At 39.9% G+C, this 19,177-nt stretch overlaps 1 protein-coding gene across 1 annotated transcript in view; it reads right to left on the bottom strand.

Annotated features, from left to right (window-relative positions):
• CMPK1 (cytidine/uridine monophosphate kinase 1) overlaps positions 1-18,691 on the bottom strand; it is a 42,104-nt gene extending 23,413 nt beyond the window's left edge. The window contains exon 1 of the mRNA XM_004371769.2: positions 18,492-18,691. Within this exon, the coding sequence (XP_004371826.1) occupies positions 18,492-18,662 (171 nt within the window). The 5' untranslated portion in view covers positions 18,663-18,691. The remainder of the gene's footprint in view (positions 1-18,491) is intronic.
• Positions 18,692-19,177: the final 486 nt, after the last annotated feature.

A 19,177-nucleotide genomic window follows, 5' to 3' on the forward strand; every position in this document is an offset into this window, starting at 1 on the left:
AGACATGCCCTAAAAAGTGGCAAGGCTTATGGGAAAATTTCTTTCCTGCTATGACTAAGCAACAGGAAGAGTGCTGGAAACCATTTGCAAAACATACAATTTCTCCCACCCTAGTAGTCTGACTTGTAACTTGAATCCAATTATGTCCTGGGATGGGTCAAGTAAGTAATGAGTACCCTCACCCTTCCTTTCCATCTACCACTACCCCCTCTCTTTTCCTCTTTCCCCAAGTCTCTGCCTCAGGTACAATATAGACACTTTCTAGTTACATCTCTTCTGTAGTTTTAGACTCAGTTATCAGTCTTTTAAGCTCTGTACCATAAGCAATAGAAAGCATACTATACATTATAATGGGCAAGATGCAAGACCTCATCAAAATTTTAAAAATTTTGTGCTTCAAAGGACACCATCAAGAAAGTGAAAGACAACCCACAGGATGGGAGAAAATATTTACAAATCATATCTGGATAAGGGACTTGTATCTTGAATATAAAACAACTCTTACAACTGAATAATAAAAAGACAACCAAATTAAAAACAATTAAAAGGGTAATTTAAAAACTGCAATGTTCTGAAAAAAAGAAAAGGAGGGAGGGGGAGACAAAAAACATGAATAGACACTTCTCCAAAGATATACAAATGGCCAGTAAGTACATGAAAAGATGTTCAACATCATTAGCCATCAGGGAAATGCAAACTATAGGCACAATGAGATAGCACCTTCACACCCGCTAACCAGCTGCTGTCTAGTAGATTCTGACTCATGGTGACCACATGTGTGAGAGTAGAACTGTGCTCCATAGCGTTTTCAATAGCTGATTTTTCAGAAGTAAATTGCCAGGCCCTTCTTCCAAGGTGCCTCTGGGTGGACTGGAACCTTCAACTTTTTTGGTTAGCAGCTGAGCTCATTAACCTTTTGCACCACCCAGAGACTCCAACATCAGTACAGTTAAACTACATATACAGTATTAGCTCATGATACTTATCTGATTATTAGGTTATTAGATTCATTTGGAATCTAGTAACCTAATTTGAATATAAATAGCATTTATACTTTCAACTTTTCCTTAAATCCATTTCCCAATTTGTTATGGACTGAACTGTGTCCCCCAAAAAGTTATGTTGTCCTATCCCCGCTACCTATAAATATGACTCTGTTTAGAAATAGGGGTTTTCTTCCGTTACGTTCATGAGGTCATACCGGAGTAGAGTGGGTCCTAAACCTAATCCCTTCTGAGTAGTGTCTTATAAAAAGAGCAGAAAACACATACATACACACGTGCACACATGGGTAAGACAGACACCATGTGAATATACATCTACAAGCAGCCAAGGAATACCCAGGACTACCGACAACGAAGGACCGATGCCCAGATTTGAACTTTGACCCTCTAAAACTGTGTGACGATAAATTATGCTTTTAAAAGCCACCCATTTGTGTTATTTTTTTGTTATGGCAGTACTAGTTAACAAAGACACCCTTCTAGAATTTTTAAGTCTAAGTTAACTCCAAACACTTTCTCTAAGTAGAAAGGTCTCTCATATTCAATAGACAATAAAATACCAAAGCAGATTTTTTTAAGTTATCATTTACTGTATAAAACATTACCATGTGCATTACCATGTGCTATGCTAAATATTTTATGGAGATTATCTCATTTAATCTTCATATGAGATCTTTAATCTCATTTAAAGATGTTTAAATGAGATTAAAGGTCTCATTTAATCTGTACAACAATCCAGTGAAACTATCATTATCATTTTACAAATGAAGATACAGAATCAGAAAGCAACTGCCATAGGTGGTAGACTGGAATTCAAACCAATGTCTGACCTCAAAGTCTACATTCTTTGTAATATTATGCTATACTGTAACAAAGTTGGCCCTAATACCTCGTTTCTTATTTTTTAATTAAAAAATATACACATATACACAATTGTTATATTTCAATCAGCCATTTGTTTTCCCTGACTTTACAGGCTCTTTGCTGCATTCTATATAAACAAAAAATACAGAAAAGAACTTACTAAATACAATTCTCTTCTTTGATGCTCCCGTTCACGTAGCATAGAACAGCAAAGAGGGCACGTGTATTCATACAGATTGGATAATTTGCCTCTTAGGAGTGACTATATTGAGCTACATGCTATCTAACAGTGAAGTCTCCAGATACATATTTGTTTTAGGGCTGGCAAGACCACCTACTTAACACCCTTGATTTTACAAAAAGGAGAAATTGAGATAAAAGGACTTGCCAGTTAAGGAGAGAAAACTGGTACTTGAACCCAGGTCTCCTGATTCCCAGTGACTCTCTCTACTATGAAGCCCTAGCATAGTGGTTAAGAGTCTGGCTGCTAACCAAAAGGTCGGCAGTTCAAATCCACTAGCCACTCCTTGGAAATCCTATGGGGCAGTTCTACTTTGTCCTGCAGGGTCACTAAATTGACTTGATGGCAATGGGTTTGAGTTTTTTTTTTTCCTTGTCTCTCTACTATGCCACCAGGGGCCTCTGAGGTAACTCCTGAGTGAGTCACATGGAGGTGGAAAATCTTTTGCCTTCAAGCTATTATGGCCTTTCAATAACAGAATCTGTTGATGGAAATTAAAGAAGACTCAAAGGTCTTTATCAAGGGCTTTATCAGTTGGTTGTATCCTGGTATGGAGATGAGATCAGGAACTTTATCCACAGGTAAAGAGCAAGACTATTTTGACTCACCTTGATTCTACCAGATTCTGACCATCTTTGTCTCACTACTGCCTTTCTCCATTTCTGAAATCCTTCCCATTTCCACTTTCTCCTTGCCTCAGCCAATAATCATTAAATAAATAAGTAGCAAAGAAAATATTCCACTATTTGAAAACCAAAATTGACCATTAAGTCAATTCCCAATTACATAATCAAAACACCTTCTCAGCTATCTCTCTCTTCTCTATAGGTACCAAGAAACTAGAAATTCATGTTATTATCTACTTAAATCATCCATAACGATAAAGGTAAATCCTGTGGGTTGAATTAATCACATGGTATTTTCCAATGGTGAACATTAATGACTAATACAGGTAGTCCCCGAATATCTTAGTTACCTAGTGCTGCTATAACAGAAATACCACAAGCGGATGGGTTAAACAAAGAAAAATTTATTCTCTCACCGTCTAGCAGGCTAGAGGTCCCAATTCAGGGTGCCAGCTGCAGGGGAAGGCTTTCTCTCTTTTTCTCTGGGGAAAGGTCCTTGTTAGTAATCTTACCCTGGTCGAGGAGCTTCTCAGCACAGGGACCCTGGGTCCAAAGGATGCACTCCCCTCCTTGTTCTGCATTCTTGGTGGCAGGAGGTCGCCCTGTCTCCCTGCTTGCTTCTCTCTTTTATATCTCAAAAGAGACTGACTCAAGATACAAGCCAATCTTGTAGATTGAGTCCTGCCTCATTAACATAACTGTCTCTACCCTGCCTCATTAACATCAGAGAGGTAGAATTTTCAACACACAGGAAAATCACATCAGATGACAAAATGGTGGACAATCACACACAATACTGGGAATCATGGCCTAGCCAAGTTGACACACATTTTTGGAGGACACAATTCAATCCATAACACCTACTTGTGACGTATTCGAGTTACTACGAACTGCACTTGTTTTTTTTTTTTCGTACATCTTATCCTTAGTAATATGTACTACATACGATGTTGCAATGCATAATTTGCTGATGTTATATCATTCTCAGATGTACTGTTTCCAACCCCCCAAAGACAATGAAGATCAGATTTATACAGATACTGATAATAAAAGGCAATAATAATGGAAACTAAAAAAAAAAATTAGGATTCAACTTACGTCAGAACCAAGAGTGGGAGTTGTCAGAACGGAACCCCAGTAAGTCAGGAACTACCTGTACATACTGGAAGATCCAAACACAAAGTGGCAGGTAAGCAGTCTTTTATGTCGCCCTGAGTTAGCCATATTTAACTGCCTGTTGATAAGGGTTATATCTAATGGTGAATGGAACCAACTTCTGGATCTTCAGGGGAACACTGATATAAACCAGATATGGAACATACGTTTCATGGAACCCAGTCCCTCAAAGTCAAAATGTATCAGGAAAAAAAAAAACATTTAAAAAAAAAACCTGTTGCTGTCGAGTTGATTCCAACTCACAGTGACCCTATAGGACAGAGTAGAACTGCCCCATAGAGTTTCTGAGGACCGGCTGGTGGATTCAAACTGCCAACCTATTGGTTAGCAACCGAACACTTAACCACAGAACCACCAGGGCTCCAGAAATAAACGACCTCAAAGGGACTTGACCCTCAATCTTCTGATCTGGAATCAGACACCTTATCCACTAGGCCATGTGGCCAAGAGTAGGTAACAATTGGTGCTTTTTACTTTACCAAAGTGATGGTTTGTTCACTTTTCTCACCAGACAGCATAAAACTGTCAGCAAGCAGTATGTCAGACACATCTGTTACCTACTGAGTCTAAATGCTCTGATCACATGTTTAGTCTGTTAAAATGTTCTTGATTTGTCAGGTTAAAGCAACTGTTATAACAAATACATTTTCGAACGGTAATTGGGCTGAAAGCATTAGCTTTAAGGTAACAAGAATCAATGTGATCAGGTCAAGACGACACAAGTTGGTTGTTCCCTGTTAATATCACTGATATGGAACAGGAAGAAGGGGAACTGACAGATTCAGGACTTAACGGATTTTGAAGAAGAAAGAAATAATGAGGAAGAAGAAGGAAAGAAGTTGCCAAAAAATTTTACAATGAAAGGATTAGTTGGAGTTTCTTCTAAACTAAATCAGGGGATTCAGTTGCTTGAAAACATCGACCCAAATGCTAATCGGTTCGCTAAAGTTGACAGATTCAGAAAACAGTGAGATGTTACCACGAAATATACGGAGGAAAAAAGAAAAGGACCATACAGACAACTGTCACTAACTTTCTGACAAGAAATGCCATCCCCATTCCGAGGGATAGTCCAGATGATCTAGAGCCTTCCACAAGTGGAGTTATTACTGCAACTAATAAAATGTCAACTCGTTCAACTCTTCACTGTCAGAGTGAATTTTTATGATTTGTGTATTTTTTTATGTAGGCATGTATGTATTAAAATATATCTGTAAGTTTATATGTAATGTTTCCAAGCCCCAAAGACAAAGATTGGATTAATAAAGATACTGATAATAAAAGGTAATAATAATGAAAACTTAAAAAAAAAAATGAGGTATTTGACTTACATCAGAAGTGACTTACAGTGAGGTCATAGCAACAAAACCCCACAGTAAATCGGGCACTACCTCCACCTATGTGACTTTGGGAGGTCTTCAATGACTACAGATTCCTTGGGTGGTGCAAACAGTTATAGTGCTTGGCTGCTAACTGGAAGTCTGGAAGTTGTAGTCCTCCCAGAGGCACCTCGGAAGGTCCTGTGGATCTACTTTCAAAATATCAGCCACTGAAAACTCTATGGAGCACAGTTCTACTCTGACACACATAGGGTTGCTGTGAGTCGGAATTGGTTACTTTTACTGTTTTCAGTGACTACAGCCCTCTTTCATTAGCATCTTAACTAGGATTTGGTATTTCGATTAACCGACTGTTGTTGTTGAAACTTTAACCCAAAGGGCTAAAATTTCAAAGGGAGTAAGGACAAGGGGAAGAACTGATACTGAAGAGGGGCTTTGAGCCTGGGCAACTTAGACAGAGACGTCTTAATTCTGACTGTTGTGGAATATATGTTCAGAGATACCCCTCCCAGCTCAGCACACCCATGAAGTTGGTTTTATTTATTTATTTATTTTTTTAATGCATGACTGAGTTGGCAGAAAAGTACAGGAATAACTCAGATATTAGGTAAACTAGGAAAGCCCAAATCCACAGGGCTGAATGAGTGCTACAGCTGCAGCTACCCTGGTGACACACTCTCCCCACCACCATTGCCACCGCTACCGCCTATCACTGATGGCTAGAACCTGGAATTTAATGGGCCATAGATTGGGGAAAGGAGAAAAGACTGGGGCCCCAGTAGGGGTGAGGTCATATCAAAGAACTCCAGATAAAGCCAGGACCCCTGAAAGATGACATTCTCAGAGGCTGAACTAGAGAAGAACCCACCACACAGAGAAAACAGTGAAAATTCCTAACCACAAGCCTATACTGACTGAAAAAACTTCTCAAGAATATACTCTAGGAAGGAAAATGATCTTAAAATGAAGATTTGAGAAGCAAAAATAAATGAGTAAAGAAAATGGTATACATGTTCGCTATCTACACAAACATTACTGAATAAAACAATAACAATAATATCTCATTTATGGGGATTTAAAAAAATAGTCAACATAGAATTAAAATCCTGGAAAACAGAACAGGATGGAAATTAGAGTTAAATGTCCTAAGGTGTTTATATTGTTTAGGAGGACAGTAAAGATATTGATTAATATTAGACTTCAAGTTAAATACCAAAAAAACCCAAACCCATTGCCGTCGAGGCGATTCCGACTCATAGCAACCCTACAGGAGAGAGTAGACCTGCCCCATAGGGTTTCCAAGGAGCAAATGGGGTCAAAACAGCCTGGTACTGGTACAACAACAGATACATAGACCAACGGAACAGAGTTGAGAATCCAGATATAAGCTCATCCACCTATGAGCAGCTAATATTTGACAAAGGCCCAAAGTCCATTAATTGGAGAAAAGACAGTCTCTTTAACAAATGGTGCTGGAATAACTGGATATCCATCTGCAAAAAACTGAAAAAAGACCCACACTTCACACCATGTACAAAAACTAACTCAAACTGGATCAAAGACTTAAATATAAAATCAACAATGATAAAGATCATGGAAGAAAAGATAGGGACAATGCTAAGAGCCCTAATACATGGCATAAACACAATACGAACCATAAGTAACAATGCACAAGCACCAGAAGAGAGACTAGATAAATGGGAGCTCCTAAAAATCAAGCACTTACGCTCATCAAAAGACTTCACCGGAAGAGTAAAAAGAAAACCTACAGACTAGGAAAAAATTTTTGGCTACGACAAATCCAATCAGTGTCTAATCTCTAAAATCTACAAACACTGCAAAATCTCAACAACAAAAAGACAACCCAATTAAAAAATGGGCAAAGGATATGAACAGGCACTTCACCAAAGAAGATATTCAGGCGGCTAACAGACACATGAAAAAATGCTCAGATCATTAGCCATTAGAGAATTTGCAGATCAAAATGACAATGAGATATCGTCTCACCCCAACAAGGCTAGCATTAATCCAAAAAACACAAAATAATAAATGCTGGAGAGGTTGTGGAGAGACTGGAACACTTACACACTGTTGGTGGGAATGTAAAATGGTACAACTACTTTGGAAATCGATTTGGCACTTCCTTAAAAAGCTAGAAATAGAAGTACCATACGATCCAGCTATCCCGCTCCTTGGAATATATCCTAGAGAAATAAGAGCCATCACATGAATAGATATATGCACACCCATGTTCACCACAGCACTGTTCACAATAGCAAAAAGATGGAAGCAACCTAGGTGCCCATCAATGGACGAATGGATAAACAACTTATGGTATAGCCACACAACTGAATATTACCCAACAATAAAGAACAACAATGAAACTATGAAACATCCTATATTGTGGTGGAAGCTGGAACTTATTATGCTGAGTGAATTTAATCAGTCACAGAAGGACAAATACTGTATAAGACCACTATTTAAGAACTCAAGAAAAGGTTTAAACACAGAAGAAAACATTCTTTGATGGTCACTACGGGGGTGGGGAGGGAGGGATAGGGTTATTCACTAACTAGATAATAGATAAGAATCATCTTAGGTGAAGGGAAGGACAGCACACATTACAGGGGAAGTCAGCACAACTGGACTAAAACAAAGCTAAGTTTCCTGAATACAATGAAATACTTTGAGAGACAGAGTAGCAGGGATAGGGGTCTGGGGACCATGCTTTCAGGGGACATCTAGGTCAACTGGCATAACAAAGCTTATTAAGAAAATGTTCTGCAACCTACTTTGGTGACTAGTATCTGGGGTCTTAAAAGCTTGCAAGCAGCCATCTAGGATGCATCAATTGGTCCCAACCACTTGGAGTAAAGGAGAACGAAGAACACCAAAGACACAAGGAAAGTATTAGCCCAAGAGACAGAAAGGGCCACATAAACCAGAGACTTCATCAGGCTGAGACCATAAGAACTAGATGGTGCCCAGCTACCACCAATGAACATCCTGACCGGGAACACAACAGAGAGTCCCTGATGGAGCAGTAGAAGGATGGGGTGCAGAACTCAAATTCTAGTAAGAAGACCAGACTTAATGGTCTGAGTGAGACTGGAGGTACCCCGGAAAGCATGGCCCCCGGACTCTCTATCAGCCCAGAACTAAAACAATTTCCAAGGCCAACTCTTCAGACAGGGATTGGACTGCACTGTGGGACATAAAGTGATACTCGTGAAGAGTGTGCCTCTTAGTCAAGTAGATACAAGAGACCAAAGGGGCAGCTTCTGTCCAGAGGTGAGATGGGAAGGCAGAGAGGGTTAGGAGCTGGTTGAATGCTCATGGGGAATCAGGGGCAGAAAGGAGGAGTGTGCTGTTGCAGAATGGGGCAAGCAATTAGGGTCTCATAACAATGTATGTATAAAAATTTTATATGGGAACCTAACTTGAAATGTAAACTTCATTTAATTACAATAAAACAAAAATAGGAGCAAATGGTGGATTCAAACTGCCGATCTTTTCGTTAGCAGCCATAGCTCTTAACCACTATGCCACCAGGGTTTCCACTGGGTTAAATATGTATGCTTAAAATTCCTAGAATAACCACTAAAGAAGCAAGAATAGACTATATAGCTTCCAAAGTAGGAAGGAATAATAAATTGGGGGAAAAAATCAATTCAAAAGCAGGTGGGGAGGAGGGTAAAAGAAACAGAAAAAGTAAGATGATAATAATAAATAGCTAACATTTATATAGGGCTTACCATGTGCCAAGCACTGCTGAAAGCACTTGTATCAGTTCATTTAATCCTCACAACAACCCTATGAGGTAGACACCACATATTATTATTATTATTACCATTTTACAAATGAAAAAACTAAGGCACAGAAAATTTAAATGACTTGCTGAAGGTCACACAGCAGCTGGTAGAGTGAGGTTCAAATCCAGGCAGTCTCTCTGGAATCTGAACTCTACACACATTGCCTCTCTAATAGATAGTAGGTATGGCACTTATGATATTTATTTGTATCCCTTCAAAACAATTTTTGGTCAGTCTGATGAGTAAGAAGGCATACCAAACAGTAGACACTTAAATTGCTCATGACATTTCCTTCACTGACTTAATGGTTAAGTATAGAATAGGCAAGGGGTGATGGGAGGGTGACAAACACATATTAAGTACCTAAAACGTATCAGGCACTGTCAGACATTTTATAGAGGTTCTCTTAGTTAATCTTCACAATCACCTTGTAACATAGATTAATATCCCAATTTTCAGTGGTGGGAACTAAAGAGCCAAAAATTTAAATAACTGACCCAAGGAATAAAATTATAAAGGGGTAGAAGCCTAGAACTGACTGGCTTCAAATACCTATTTAATAAATGTTCACTATGCATCAATTTATGCCAGGCACTGTGCTAGCCAGGGCCCTGGTGGTGCAGTGGTTAAGTGCTCAGCTGCTAACAGAAGGGTCAGCGGTTTGAACCCACCAGCCATGCTGCAGGAGAAAGATGTGGCAGTCTGCTTCCATAAAGTTTACAGCCTTGGAAACCCTATTGGGCAGTTCTACTCTGTCCTACAGGGTCACTAGGAGTCTGAATCGACTCCATGGCAATGGGTTTGGTTTTGGTTTTATTGTGCTAGGCCCTAAGGATACAAGGAGAACTTAAAAAAAAAACAGGGTTTTACCCATATGGAGCTTATAGTCTAATGGGGAGACAATCAAATAATCATAAAAATAAAGATGGATTACAAAATTATAAATGTTAAAAAGGAAAATGATATTAAAAACTGATAACTATTATAAAGGACAATAGAATTACAAACTGATGAATGTTGTGAAGTGCTCTAAGAGCATATAGTAGGAACTCTGACCTAGTCTACCGATGTCAGGTCAAGCTCCACTGAGGAAGTCCACTGAGGAAGCAACATTTAAGCTCACGATTCCTGTCTTAGTCATCTAGTGCTGCTATAACAGAAAGACCACAAGTGGATGGTTTTAATAAGGAGAAATTTATTTCCTCACAGTCTAGTAGGCTAGAAGTCCAAATTCAGGGTGTCAGCTGCAGAGGAAAGCTTTCTCTCTCTGTCGGCTCTGGAGGAAGGTCCCTCTCATCAATCTTCCCCGGGACTAGGAGCTTCTCTGCACAGGAACCCCGGGTCCAAAGGATGCACTCTGCTCCTGGCACTGCTTTCTTGGTGGCATGAGGTCCCCAACTCTCTGCTTGCTTCCCTTTCATCTCTTGTTAAGATAAAAGGTCGTGCAGGCTACACCCCAGGGAAACTCCTTTTACAGTAGATCAGGGATGTGACCTTGGTAAGGGTGTTACAATCCCACCTTAATCCTCTTTAACATAAAATTACAATCACAAAATGGAGGACAACCACAAAATACTGGGAATCATGGCCTAGCCAAATTGATACACACATTTTTGGGGGGAAATAATTCAATCCATGACAGTTCCCAAACTGTACACCAAAGTGTCCTGGAGCATTGTAGTGAATTCATAGGGGTGCCATGGGTTTAAATTTAAAGGGAAACAGCAATACCAGACATCTGTTAGACACCACGTGAACTACCAGCTCAGGTAGTTCAGTTTCAACTTTAGATCACCATACATTCCTTTCAGTGACATCCTTTTTTTTTGAAGCTAATGTTTTCGGTGGTTGCTGTGACAAAAAGCAAGTACCACACAAAAATTAATGTGGAAAAGCAAATGGGGGGAAGTGTCCAATCTGATTCCAAGATTTGAGAAACCGTGTAGTGCCCAACAGGCATACACATTCCATTAGTGAGTTAACTGTGGTTACTTAAGAATGAAATAAAAACACTATTTTTTCTTTTAATTTATATGTATTATTTCTTCAAACAGCTACTAAGTTGTTAAAAAATACTTGTTTGGATGTAATTAATAAATATAACTGTCACATATTTTTTTAGAGTAGGAGTGCTGTGAAAAAATTTTCTGAGACACAAAGGGCACCATAAATGGAGACCTTTTGGGAATCTTTGAATTAAGCTAAGATTTAAAGGATGAATAGACATTTCCTACTCATAAGTAGGACTGAAAGGGAGCAAAAGACAATGTCCCTACCCTTAAAGACATTACAATCTAGTTGGGGTGACAAAAGTTAAAAACCAATAATTTAAAACAATTTAATGGTAAACTTCATTATTTGCAAAATTCTTTCATATCTTCTCATGAAATTCTATTAAGTGTGTGTCTGTCTCACTCCAAGTTGAGAGCCTCTAAAAGCCTGTATCCTTACACATATTTTGCATTCACAAAGTATTTTTGTGGTTAATCTCACTTATGTCGGCTTTTCTCAGAATTGAAACTTTCAATAGCCCTATGTAAGGCTTATACCCTGCTTTAAGTACTCTCCACTCTTCCATATCTCTCAGTTGCTTCTTTCCTACTGTCCTTCAAAACTAAGTTCATATACATCACCTCCTCTGGGAAGCCTTCCCTGGCCCACTGGACTAGGATTTAGATGTCCCTTATCTAAATGAGGAGCCCTGGTGGTGCAGTGGTTAAGTGATATTGCTGCTAACCAAAAGGCAAGCAGTTCAAATCCACCAGCTGCTCCTTAGAAATGTTATGGGCAGCTCTACTCTGTCCTACAGGGTTGATATGGTCAGAATTGACTCGATGGCAATGGGTTTGGGTTTTCTGGGTTATCTACATGGTATATTTTGTATATTTCTATCATAGGACTTACAGCTCTAGCCTGTAGTCACTGATTAACTTCCTGGTCTTCCCAGCACACTGTAAACTTTTTTAATAGCAGCCATATGGGTCTTATTATCTAAGGAATTGGCACAGTGCCTGGCTCTCAAAAATGTTTTCTGAATAAATGAAAAGTACAGGGAAATATTTTTTTCTTAAATGCAGCTAATTATACCATTTCACCTTAATGGACCTCTTGAGAAAAAATGAGGAATTTATTCAGTAAAACTTTAGAAAGGAGAACCTCTCGAACATCAAATTTGCACAAATTAAAATGACTGATAATATCCAGTGCTGGAAAAGAATCATATACTGCTGACAGAAATGTAATAAGTATGTTTTTGAAAAGTTATCTGACAATATATCAATTAAAATTTTGAATGCACGTACCTCTGACCCAGCAACCCCACTTTTAGGAATCTAGCCTACAAAAATAAAAGCATTCTTACGCAATGCTATATTTATAAGGAAATTTATTGAAATACAGTTTGCAATAGCAAAATAACCCCTGGAAATGACCCTGAATGTCCTTCAACAGAGGAATGGAACAACCATGCTATGGTAACACCCATATAATAAAACATCTGCAGCTACTAAAAAGGAATGAATTAAATCTATATGTACAGACTTGAAGGGATAGCCATAAATTATTTTATATAGGTTATCTTGGTTAATCCTCACAATCAACTCATAGTTTGTCATTCAATTGTATCTCATTTGGAGGTAACAAAGATAAATATTTGCATTTTTGTTTGTAACAATATTGAGAAAGAAATGGGGAAGCATACACACCAAGTAGTTAATACTGGTGACCTCAGGATTAGAAGAGATACAACTTTGCCCATAACCACCCGTCTGTCAGTTTGTCATACTGTGGTGGCTTGCATGTTGCTGTGATGCTGGAAGCTATGCCACTAGTATTTCAAATTCCAGCAGGGTCACGCACAGAGGATGGATTTCAGCAGAGCTTCCAGACTAAGACAGACTAGAAAGAAAGGCCTGGCAATCTACTTCCAAAAATTAGCCAATGAAAATCTTATGAATCATAACAGAACATTGTCTGACTTGCTTGCTTTGGATACGTCATCAGGAAGGATCAATTGTTAGAGGAGGACATCATGTCTTGTGAAGCAGAGGGCCAGCAAGGGCAAGGGAGACCCTCAGTGAGATGAACTGGCACAACAGCCACAACAATGGACTGAAACATGCCAGCAATCACGAGGCTAACGCAGGACCAGGCAACGTTTTGTTCTATTGTGCATAAGGCCACCGTGAGTCGAAGTCAACTTGACTGCAGCAATCTATCTATCTAACTTTGCCCAACAAGTATGTATTACTTTTGTAGCTTAACATGGGAAAGCAAAAATTGAAGTTTTCAAGAGTAAGGGCTGTAAACAATCTGAACATATATCCCTATGCCCCTCAAGTTCTTAACATAAAAACCTCATGTTATAACCACCTCTAATGCAACTGTGGTACTTCAGGATAAGGGATTCTGTGCATCACCTCTTTTACAGAAAATAGAAACTTTCTTTAAAAAAATATCTCTTACGCCACCTCACCCCAAGAAAAAAGACAGAGAAAGGCCTGTTCTTAAACAAGCTTAACATCCAGGGGATTTTTCTACCTGGTTTCTTTTATAAGTGGTAATCTGCTTTGAGAATTTGTAATCAAGAGCTTGGAAACTTTAGAATGCTCAACAGATTTTCATAACCACACCATTATTCACTGAGAGTAAACATAAATGTTACATGCAAAATCTGAGGAAGACAGAGCTAGGTCTCATTCAAACACTTCCAGTCCTGAAATTGGAGGCGCTAACTGCTACTTGGGTGCCCTCTAGGGACCAAATGTAAAAAATTTTAAACATCTTCAAACAAATGTCTTCTATAAATATTCAACAAATACTTATTTAGCACTTACTATGTGCCAGGCAAGGAGTCCTGGTGGTACAGTGGTTAAGCACTCAGCTGTTAATTGAAAGGTTGGCAATTCAAATCCCTAGTCACTCTGCAGGAGAAAGATGTGGCAGTCTGCTTCCATAAAGATTTACAGCCTTGGAAGCCGTATAGAGTCGCTATGGGTCAGAATCAACTCGATGGCAACGAGTTTGGCTTGGTTTTTTGGTATGTGCCAGGCACAATACTCAGCACTGGAGACACAAATAAAGCCAAGTTTCTGATTTCTACATGTTTAATGTCAGTATCACCCAAAACTTCTTCTAAGCAAATAGAATGGTTACGTAAAGTATGTTGTTGTTATTGTTGGGTGTTGAGTTGATTCCAACTCATAGTGACCACATGTGACAGAGCAGAACTGCTCCATAGGGTTTTCTGGCTGTAATCTTTACAAAAGCAGATTACCAGGTCTTTCTCCCACAGAGCAATTAAGCACTAAACCATTGTGCCACCAGAGCTCCTTATGTAAAGTATGAGTACTATGGAAAGTATCATATGGGCCCTAGAGGAAGTTATGACACAAATAATGATAAGAATATTTTCTGGATGCTAAAAAAGCAATCTGACACAGATATAAGCTTTAGTCATAATTTGTTTATGTAAACAAAATGTTCACCATCTTTAAAAGAGAAGAGGTTTATCACAGAATTTGGTTCCTTGGTTTGGAGGTTTAGGGTCATGTTTCATGGGACATCCCAGTTAACCGGCCTAATAATGTGTTTAGTACTTTTGTTCTACCTCCTAATTCGTTGCATAGCTCCTGGGATCTTAAAAGCTTACAAGTGGCCATCCAAGACATGGTCTCTATTCACCTGAGGAAGAAAGAGAACCAGGAAGAGGAGGAGGATATGGAATGTGTGGCTAATTGCCTCCATGAACAATTGCCTCCTTTGCCATGAGACCACAACTGGATGGTGCCCAGCTACCATTACTGAACATTTTGATCAAAGATTCCATAGAAGAATCCTGATCAAGAGGGGAAAATTCAGAACAGAATTTCAAAATCTCATGGCCTCCAGACTTCCTGGAGCCATGGAGGGTAGATGAACCCCTGAAACTATTGCCCTGAGATAATCTTTAAACCTTAAGCCAGAAATATCCCATGAAGCCTTCTTAAAACCAAACAACAATTTAGCTGAACTAGTGAAAAAGGTCTGCCTTGAGCATTATGCTCTTTTAATAACTATCTACAAGGGATCAAAGTGACAACAGCAATTAGATAGGAGTTTAGGGGGCAGTGAGTTTATGTTAATGAGGGAGGAACAACTCAGAAAAGGAGGGTGAGAATGGTTGCACAACTCCAAGAATGTAATCAGTATCACTAAATTGTATGCGTAGGGAAAAAAAAGAGAGAGAGAAGAGGTTTAAATACTCCTTCCAGCTAACGGTTGCACAATTGTGGTTGTTATTTTCAAAGATGAGTTTAGGTTACTGTGCTATAATTTCTCTTGGCCCAAAACAACAAATATAAACAAAGCTTAATAAAAAAAATTTTTTTAAATGACACATTATCTCCATTATGATTTTTTGGTAATAAGTTATTAACTCCACTCTGAGCACTTAATTCTAATAAAAGAATTACACTGATTTAGAATATAGTTAATTTTCAAAAACATTTAGTACTGCAGGACACAAATTAGAAACAATTTGCTAGAAAATTAAAAAAAAAAAAACAAATTGAAAAAGAACAGTACAAATAAATGGGCAGTCAACCCTAAAACCTCTCTCAAATCTTTTGTTCTCAATTCACAACACAAAACAGATGGTATCTGTTTTGCCTTTTCCTCCCCAGGATCCGGCAGAGCAACTAGCAGAATTTGTCTCTAGAGAGAAAACAAGTACTGTACTAGATCCCTCTAACCACACCACATCCCCCAATTGACATGCCTCAGAGCCTCACCAAAAAAAAAAAAAAAAAAATTGCCCTTAAGTCAATTCCGACTCATAGGGACTCTAGAGGACAGAGTATAACTGACCCATAGGGTTTCCAGGAGTGGCTGGCGGATTCGAACTGCAGACCTTTTGGTTAGCAGCTGGGCTCTTAAACAATAGGCCACCAGGGCTCCACCTCAGGGCCTTAGAGGGCAAGATATCCTCAAGTTCTATAACCAACGCTCAAAGATGTGCTTCTGTCAGCCTCAGCAGCTTTCCCAAAGAAATAATTCTATCCAGCCAATTTCAGGTACCTGATGACCTAAATTACCATTGGCATGGTAGTTGGGGAATTTAACCTTGATTTATATTGTTCTTCCCTACAGAAAAAATATTTTGGTTCCAAAAATCTTTTGGAATTCAGTTTATGTTTGTCTGTATAATGAAATATTGTGTTAAAATACTATAGACTCACCAAAAAAAGAAAAAAATCTGATTTAACCAATCACAGACATTCCAATGTTCTAATTTATTTAGTCAGCTAGAGGATATCAACTGCTAAATTATGAAGTTATCTGGAATTAGTTGATATCAGCTTAGTGACATTTATGGCAATTGGAATCGAGAGAAAAAATTTCATGAAAGAAAACAACAGTTCAAAATTAAATAGCTCATATAATTGCTGAAACACTAAAGAATAATATAATACATTAGAGAACATATTATCCCATCATGGAATTTTATAATTGACAATCAGCAGGTTTAACATATTGTCAGCCATCACTGATACAGAGTAAAGAATAAATACTAGTGACAGAATGTGTATGTAATTTTTAATCCAGTGGAGTAATATGGGTATTATTAGTTTGGGTGTGAACATTGAAAGCCACACTATAAGTCAGAAACAAAATATTCAAATGAATTCAAATGTAACAGTCATAAACCAATTTTTAAAAAGTAATAGTACTTCAAAGTAAAAACTATCTAATAATATCAGCAAGTCTAAAGCTGAGAAAACATTTTTTTGCCTCTGTCTATGCATGCCAGATATTTTACATATGCCTCATTTAATATTCACAAATACCATACAAGACAAATAGTATTTCTCCCTTTTTACAAACAGAGAAACTTAACTAAAAGTAACAACTTGTCTGGGTCTAAAGAAACAGTAAATCACAGTCAGGGTCTGAACCCTTACCTAAAGTCTTTGCTCCTTACCCTCTCATGCTTTTTACACGTAATAGTCATTTCACATATAATACAAAAATTGGAAATAATCCACTTGTCATTTGTCTTTTAGGAAAATGAGAAGAATCAACAAAAATAAAAATAAGCAGGAGAAAAATATTTACATATACTTTCCTTTTTTTGGTAACACTTTTACTCCTAAAAATGATCAACAATTATAAATACAACTGCAGAACAATGAATAAGATGTTATCACCCACTTTTTCTGGATGCTCTTTAGAGAATAAAATATAGGACTCGGGTTGCCTGTATGAACACAGAAGACGAGAGTAAAATCCCACAGCTAATATAGGCCATATCCTGGAAGAGAGAAAGTGGTGGGAATTATTTTAGAAGTTCTGGATCAAAAACTTCTGTTGATCACTGAGTTTCATCACGAATTCTTTCGAGTGTTTTCTACAACCACTGCTCACCTCTTCTTTTTCTAGATATTTCCTGTTTTCCTTCTCTCCCAAACATTCCTCAAATTCTCCAATAAACCTCTTTCCTCACGGTATCACTGAAGCTAACCACCTATCTGCCACTCCGGTTGGAAAACTGTTAATAGGATGAACAGGTAATTTTATCATGCCTTGAAGCAAAAGAAAAGTAACACTATTTTAGAACTGGGAGATACTGTATATTTTGGGTAAATCTGGTTGTACAATCTCTTATTTTACAGAAGGGGCCACTGAGACTCGGAGAGACGAAGTGCCTTGCCCAAGGAAAAAGCGTGAGTTGGCAGTGGGGCCAGAGGTTGAAGGGTGATCTCAGTTCACGGCTCCATGGCTTTTCCAACCACACAAATCCCGGCTGAACCTCACAGCTGGCAATGCCCAAAAGCCTGCCATTGACGGGGTCAGAAAGAGCTCTCCCGAGATGACAGAATACCTAAAGTAACACACCGCCCCCACGGGGCTCCTTTCTAGGGTAAAGACAGGCTTGTTGAGGTTTCGGAATTTAGAGGCTCTGAGAGAAGGGGCGGAGAGGAAAAACCGGTCTCCCCGCAAGCAGCTGTGGCCACAAACCGTCTCTAACCTAAATCCGCGGTCCTACTGCATTCACCCATCACACAATCAGCGACACACCGACCTCCGGGCGCTGGGAGTTCCTGGAGGTTGGTCCTCCCGGGATCCCTCTTCCAGCCCACCCTTCAGACTAATTTGGTCTCCAAATGTAATAAACGACGGGGCGCAGGAACAAAGCGACCCCAAGAGGTCCCCCTCCATGCTGGGCACCCGCGACGAGGGCGGAGACGGGGACTACGAGTCCCGACATGCCGCGCGCCTGCAGACACTCGGCCACAGCCACGCAGGCGGCGCGATGATCGCCGGGACTCCTAGTCCGTGGCTCCGCGGCTCTAGAAGGCACCGACGGCAGGGGCGGCGGGACAAGCAGGCCCCTCCACCCACAGCGTCCCGTCAAGCTCTAGGGAGCCCACCAGCTGGCCGGGTCTCACCTCGACGATGCGGGTGCACTGGGTTCCCTTGCCGGCGCCCGGCCCCCCGAGGACGAACACGACCAACGGCTTCATGAGGTGGTGAGGGCAGAGGAGAAGCGGCCGGCGAGTCAGCAGCGGGAAGCTAAGGCTCAGGACGTGCAGCAGCTGGCGGCGGTAACGGCTCAGCATACACCGTGTCTCGGCCGGACTATGAGGGAGTTGACAGTGGCCGGGGCGGTGGAACGCGGGGCGGGACAGAGCAGGCGGTGGGGAGAAAGGGGCGGGCCGAGCTGGCGCCCTCTGCGGCTCAGCCGCTGTGGCAGCAGAGGCATCCTCACCGCGGCCGGAAAGGGAGGAGCCTTCTGATTCTCGCCGGGCGGCGGCGCGTCAGCTCAATCCCCCTCTCTCCGCGCGCCCTCATCGTTTCACACATCCTTCTCCTTGTTCATTCTTTGATTCCGCAAAAGATTTATTCTGCTCTTCTAGCCAGGCGCTGTACTGGAGGGCATTATACACGGCAGGGTAAAACCCCTTGTCTGTGCTTGCAAGGATTTTAACTTCCAGTGGGGAGCCATCAGACCTGAACAAGTGAACACACAAATTAATAAGTACAAATGGTGATAAAGGGTTTGAAAGAAGTGGAGAAATAACATATCGCTCCCTTGTTAGGGGAGATGATTTGGTTAAGGACGTCAGAGAATGCA

Source organism: Trichechus manatus, unplaced genomic scaffold (genome assembly GCF_000243295.1).
Source record: "Trichechus manatus latirostris isolate Lorelei unplaced genomic scaffold, TriManLat1.0 scaffold00015, whole genome shotgun sequence".
NCBI classification, from domain to species: Eukaryota; Metazoa; Chordata; class Mammalia; order Sirenia; family Trichechidae; genus Trichechus; species Trichechus manatus.